Genomic DNA, 5682 nt, shown 5'->3' with positions numbered 1-5682 from the left:
TTGGGACATTACACCAAAGCTAATATGACACAGAATTTGCTTTAATTTCTCTTAGATGATTTCCTATGAGTCGATTGGCTGTTGCAACTTTTAAAGAAATAGCTAAGCTATTTTCCACTAACACTCTGAGAGTGCCAGTGGCTTTCCATCCTCTCCAAGACGTGTTATAGTGAGTATTTTGTAATGTACTCATTCCTGCAGAGAGGGGTATCTCTTTGTAGCCTTAATTTAGATTTCCTTAATGATTAATGATGTAAAGAAATTAAAAGGCCATCCACACATAGACTGGGAAAAATATTTTCAAAGCAGACATCAATCAATGGACTTGCATTTTGAATATATCAAACAATGTAAAGAATAATAACAAAACAAACAACCCTCCCTCACTTACCAGGAAACAGCACACCAGGCAGGTGATGAGTGCCAGTAGTCCCGCCAAGCAGATAAGAATTATGGCCCAGAAGGGGAGGTCTGGAGAGACAAGTGCTAGGATAAGCCACCTCCTATTGCTCCCATGCCCTCCAAGCTCTTGCTTAGACCCTGGCAGTCTGAGGACTGGCTTGGTGGCCCCATTGCCTCATGGCTCCTTAGCCTCAGGTCTGTGTTTCCAGAGGCCCTTCGTGGTGCCTCATTTGTCCTTGAGATGGGTCAGTCAACAGAGAGATCCTCTATGTATGGTGCTGCTTGATGGGCACAGCATCAGGATGCCCCCTCCCTACCTTGAATTGAGGCTCCTTTGAGACTTAAAAACTATAACAACAATATCAATTTTCTATTTAGGCAATTCCAACCCACAGTGATCCCATGTGTTTCAAAAGTCTTTGAAAGTAGATTACCTAAACTTTCTTTCAATGTGCCTCGGTCCGCCAACTTTTTAGTTGGCAGCCAAATAAAGACATTACCCATAGCACCACGCAGGGACTTCCCTTTAAGACTTACCAGGATTTTTAGTCAAGGCCTCATGTCTGTTGGGTGAATACCCTGAAGAGAAATGAAATGGAGATTATTGGTTTCTTATATAAAAATGATCAAATGTACAGAAAATTAGAAAGAACATAAGGAACCCGCGGAATCTATATTTAACAATTGTTAACAGCTTTGAAACCCTTACTTCATCTTCTAGTGAAGTATAAAAGTCAAGCAGGCAGTATGCTATTTCGATCCTCTATTTCACTGATCTCTGCATGGGTCTTTATTGTTTTCTCTCTCCCTGCCATCCCCCTCCTCCTCCCCCTCCCGCTTTCTGGTAGTTTGGGGCTCTTCTTTATCTAGTTCGCTTAGCTGTAAAGTTAGGTTGCTGGTTTTAGGTCTTTTTTATCTAGCCATCTACAGCTATGAATTTCCTTTGGAGCACAGCCTTCCCTGAATCCCCTTAGTCTTAATATGTTGTGCATTCATTTTCACTCAGTTCATACTTTCTGATTTCTCTCTTGATTCATTCTGTGATCCACTTTTTTTAAAGGTGTGTTGATTAATTTCCACATATTTGTGTATTTTTCAATTTTTCCTTCTATCAGTGTATTGCCATAAGAAAATACATTTTTTAAGATTTCAGTCTTTTAAGCTTTGTTGACATTTACATTGTGGTCCAATATGTGGTGTATCCTAGAGAACGATGCTTGTATATTGGAGAAGGAGATCTATTTGTGGTTTCTGCGTGGGTGTTCTATACATGTGTGCTGGGTATAGTTGATTGATAGTGTCATTCAGGTCTTTTATATCCAGTTGATTAGAAGTGGTGTATTAGAATCTTGCACTATTACCTTTCACATTTCCTTTATATATTTTGTATCTCTGATATTTCATCTATAATATTTCAATTTCTATTTCCAACAAATAAGTATTCTTTGCTACATAACCATAAGGCTAGTAGCACACCAAAAGAGTATGATAAGTTAAATCTACACCCCATGAGCAATAACTCACTCACTGCCCCTCAGTTGATCGTGACTCACAGCGACCCTGTGGAACAGAACTGCTTTTTTGTGTTTCCAAGGCTGTAACGTTTCATGGGAGTGGAAAGCTCCATCTTTCCTAAATGGGCTAGGCCATCTGATGGTGGGAGGAGAACAGGTCACTACAAGTTGGGAATCCTACAAGGTCTCTCTAAATGTCAAAATCCCCCCTCCAGAGATTAACCTTGCCCTAGCAACATATTCATCCCCTTATTAAATGTCATCTAGTTATCTTGTACCCATCGTCCAGCTTTCTCCTTCATTATAATTTTTTGGACACATCTTTTTTCCATTACCTTTCCAGTCTGAAGAGATTCACATCAAAGACTTCATAAGGGACAAAGGCCTACTCTTGTTACTGTCAACTAGTGTGTAAACTCCATAAAGCTAGAGAGATACAGCATCCACTAGATATAAGGAGATAATTTCAAGTCCTCTTCTCAGCCAGCTTCTATAAGGTGTCAGGTGGCCAGTTTCTGGCTTGGTTAACGTTGTGCCTCAGCATTCATTCATTCTTCCCAGTTGGCCATTCACCTAGCTTCTGACATAGCTTTTCTTGTCTTGTCACACACTTGCTCAGTAGTTGTGGCCCCCATCTGACTCTCAATGTCTCACTGGCATACCTCCATACAATTTCCTATGATAATAACCGATGAGTAGTCTGTAATTCAGCGTCTCAGTGGCGTGGTTATGCCTGACCACTCCAATCACGACCATTATGATTCCTCTGGTGAAATCTTTCCCTTTTTACTGTATGAACCTTTAAACTGATCAATAAGATATCAGCACATGCTAACCCTGAGATTCTACCAAAGTAACCCTTCTGTACAGATTTGGCTTGTTGTTGTCTTATCTTGGATTCAGCTCCATGTGGCCTTCTCTCTGGGACCCGAGAGCAGTAAATTCTCTTCTTTCTGCTTTCCTGTGTCACTATAACTTCCTTCTGCCGCACTGAACCATTCAAGGTGCGCAGCAGACTGCTTTGGGTCGAACTTAAGATATATATGTTATCTAATATAGTAGGACTCACCACAAGGGTAGTTTTAAGATTGACATTAAAATAGGATTGAATTGAAAATCCAGTCCCTCTGTCATATTAGCCAGTTTTAGGTAGTCAATAGGCACAAGTGGCTACTGTACTGGCCATCACAGACATAGAAAGTCTCCTTCATTGCAGGAAATTCTATTGGACATCATTACTCTCAAGAGCAAGTCTTAGCAAATTGCAACCTGTGAGTGACATCAGTTGCTTGGCCTGTTTCTGCACAGTGTGCCTGCTGCTGATGGCATTTACCTTTTCTAAAAGAGCTGCTAAGTCCTTTAGTGGTTGATGTGACAGAGAACTATGTGGTCTACCAAGCCTAACATATTTACAGGAAAACCAAAACTCTGCTAGCTCCTGCTGTAGAGAAACAACAATCTGTTCTTGTACAACCACAGGAAAAGCCAGGAACAGAGCACATGGTAACTGGGAAGCCCCACCTTATATATGTTGTTCACACTTGACCTACAAGGGATTGTATATGAGATCTTGTTTTTCCTTTATATGCTTTCAGTGCCTATTATGTACTTTAAATATTAAGGCAGAACACTTGCTTTTAGCAAATACTAATCATCAAAGTCACTCTCTTTATAAAATAGTTGCCATTGAGGTGACTCTGACTTGCAGCAACCCTAGGTGTCCCAGAGTATAACTGTGCTCCTCAGGGTTTTCAGTGGCTTACTTTTTGGAAGGTGATCACCAGGCCACTCTTCCAAGGCACTTCTGGGTGGACCAGCATCTCTGAACTTTCAGTTAGCATTTAAGCATATTATGTGTTTTCACTGCCCAGGGACTCCTCTCCTGCTACACTCCTGGTGTACTGTGTAATGTAGATCCTTAATCGACACTTTCTCAGTGAACAAGTGTGCACGCACAAGATTCTGCTCTCTTGGAGGCATCCTAGAGGGAGAGCAGGTCTGTTCCATTATACATGTCAAGGGTGGGTCCAGGTTAGATGCCTTCACTGATGTCCTTGCCAAGTGGCTTGTAGTATGTAGAGATAAGGAAACAGAAGCTCAGAGAGTGGGGAGTCACTAGCCTAATGTGACACAACTATCTATGTGAGACAAAGACTTCCTGTGACCCATTAAAAAGGCAAACAAGCCCGTTGCTATCGTTAATTCCAACTCATGGCAACCCTATACATTTCAGAGTTGAACTGTAGGGTTTTCAATGTCTGGAATGTTATGAAAGTAGATCTCTAGGCATTTCTTCTGGGAGTCTGCTAGATTAGTTTAAATCCCCTCCCTTTTTGGTTAGCAGTTGAGTTAAAACTACTTATCGCCCCCCCTCAGGACCGTCTTTCTCTCCCTCAATGATAGGCAGGGGTGGGGGTCATGTTTCCTCCTGTTGGTCTAGATACATTCAATGCTGGCTCATCCCAGGCCTCCAGATTCCCACTGGAGGTCAAATCCCACTCTCCCCTCCAGCCTCAATGACCAGGGAGCCTTACCATCCACAAGGATACTATTCCTGTCCAGGGTGAAGTTCTGTAGCTGAGTACCATTCCGGGTAAGATGGAGAAATTCCTCGTAGATAACAATTCTGTCCGGTCTCCGAGTCATGGGTGAAAAGCCACACAGGGAGTCCACCCCTGTGTGATTGCTGTGGTAAACAGATCTGAAAAGACAAGAGGGATGAACAAGAATTGGAATTCTAGAACTTGGTTCTAGGTTGGTTACTTCTACTTTTTGGCCATGCCTGGGAGAACTTTTGAGAATGATGAAAATGTTCTGTATGTGCACTATCCCACACTATTGCTGTGTGGTCACTGAGCACTTCCAATGTGGCTGGCATTGACGAAGAGCTGCCTATGTGCTTCAAATGGTTTGGCCTTGACTACTAATTGAAAGAGGTGCTGCAGCAAAAAGGCCCAGAAATCTTCTGTAATGACTACAGCCAAGTAAACCCTATGGATCAGTTATCTGTAGCACATGGGGTACCACAAATTGGAATCAACTCAGAGGTAATGGATTTTCATTTTTGAGTAGGGGTCAATAGTTACAGGGAGGAAGATTTCTGGAATGTCAGACTAAAAACTAAAACCTACTGCCATTGAATTAATTTTGACTCACAATGACCCTTTGGAATAGAGAATTGTTCCTTTGGGTTTTTAGCCTGTTCATCTTTACAGGAGACAGGCTTGTTTTTCTCCTGAGGAGCAGAATGGTGGAGTTGAACTGTTGACCTTGCTGTTAGCACTCCAACAGGCAACCAGGTCCACCAGCAGGGTGCCCTGTAAGAATAAACACCTCTGAAAATGCCCAGAAGTAATTTGAATACTGGAACATTTTTTTCAAAATAGAAATTTTAGGAGTCTGGAAATTGACCAAAGGTGTGCAATAATGTGAGGAGAACTTATATAAGAAAAACAGCAAAGAACACTTTTTCTCTCTTCACCGGGAGCAATAGCAGAAGAGGTGAGACAGGAATAAAACAGACAAAATGGAATGTGTGGTTCATCGCCTCCATGAACAGCTGCCTTGCTGCCATGAGACCAGCAGAAGTGGATGGTGCCAGGCTACCACTACTGAACAATTTGGTCAAAGATCCTATTGAAGGATCCTGATCAAAAAGGAGAAAATACATAACCTAATTTCAAAGTGTCATGGTATCCAGGCTCTTTGGATGCATGGAGGTTGAATGAACCCACAAAGTACTACTCTGAGATAATCTTTAAACCCC

The 5682-nt window shown here is 41.9% G+C and overlaps 1 protein-coding gene across 1 annotated transcript in view; it reads right to left on the bottom strand.

The window, feature by feature from the left end:
• The window catches only part of LOC101654456 (mucin-16), a 245683-nt gene that overhangs the window by 2431 nt on the left and 237570 nt on the right, over window positions 1-5682 (bottom strand). Inside the window, exons 87-89 of the mRNA XM_045300070.1 lie at window positions 4451-4617; window positions 940-981; window positions 392-471 (exon numbers count right to left, since the gene is read on the bottom strand). Coding sequence (XP_045156005.1) covers window positions 392-471; window positions 940-981; window positions 4451-4617 — 289 coding nt within the window. The remainder of the gene's footprint in view (window positions 1-391; window positions 472-939; window positions 982-4450; window positions 4618-5682) is intronic.

Source organism: Echinops telfairi, unplaced genomic scaffold, assembly GCF_000313985.2.
Source record: "Echinops telfairi isolate 266 unplaced genomic scaffold, ASM31398v2 ScPeMD7_7459;HRSCAF=8497, whole genome shotgun sequence".
NCBI classification, from domain to species: Eukaryota; Metazoa; Chordata; class Mammalia; order Afrosoricida; family Tenrecidae; genus Echinops; species Echinops telfairi.
Note: the sequence above shows the minus strand (reverse complement) of the source record. Positions and strands in the feature narration are given on the sequence as shown.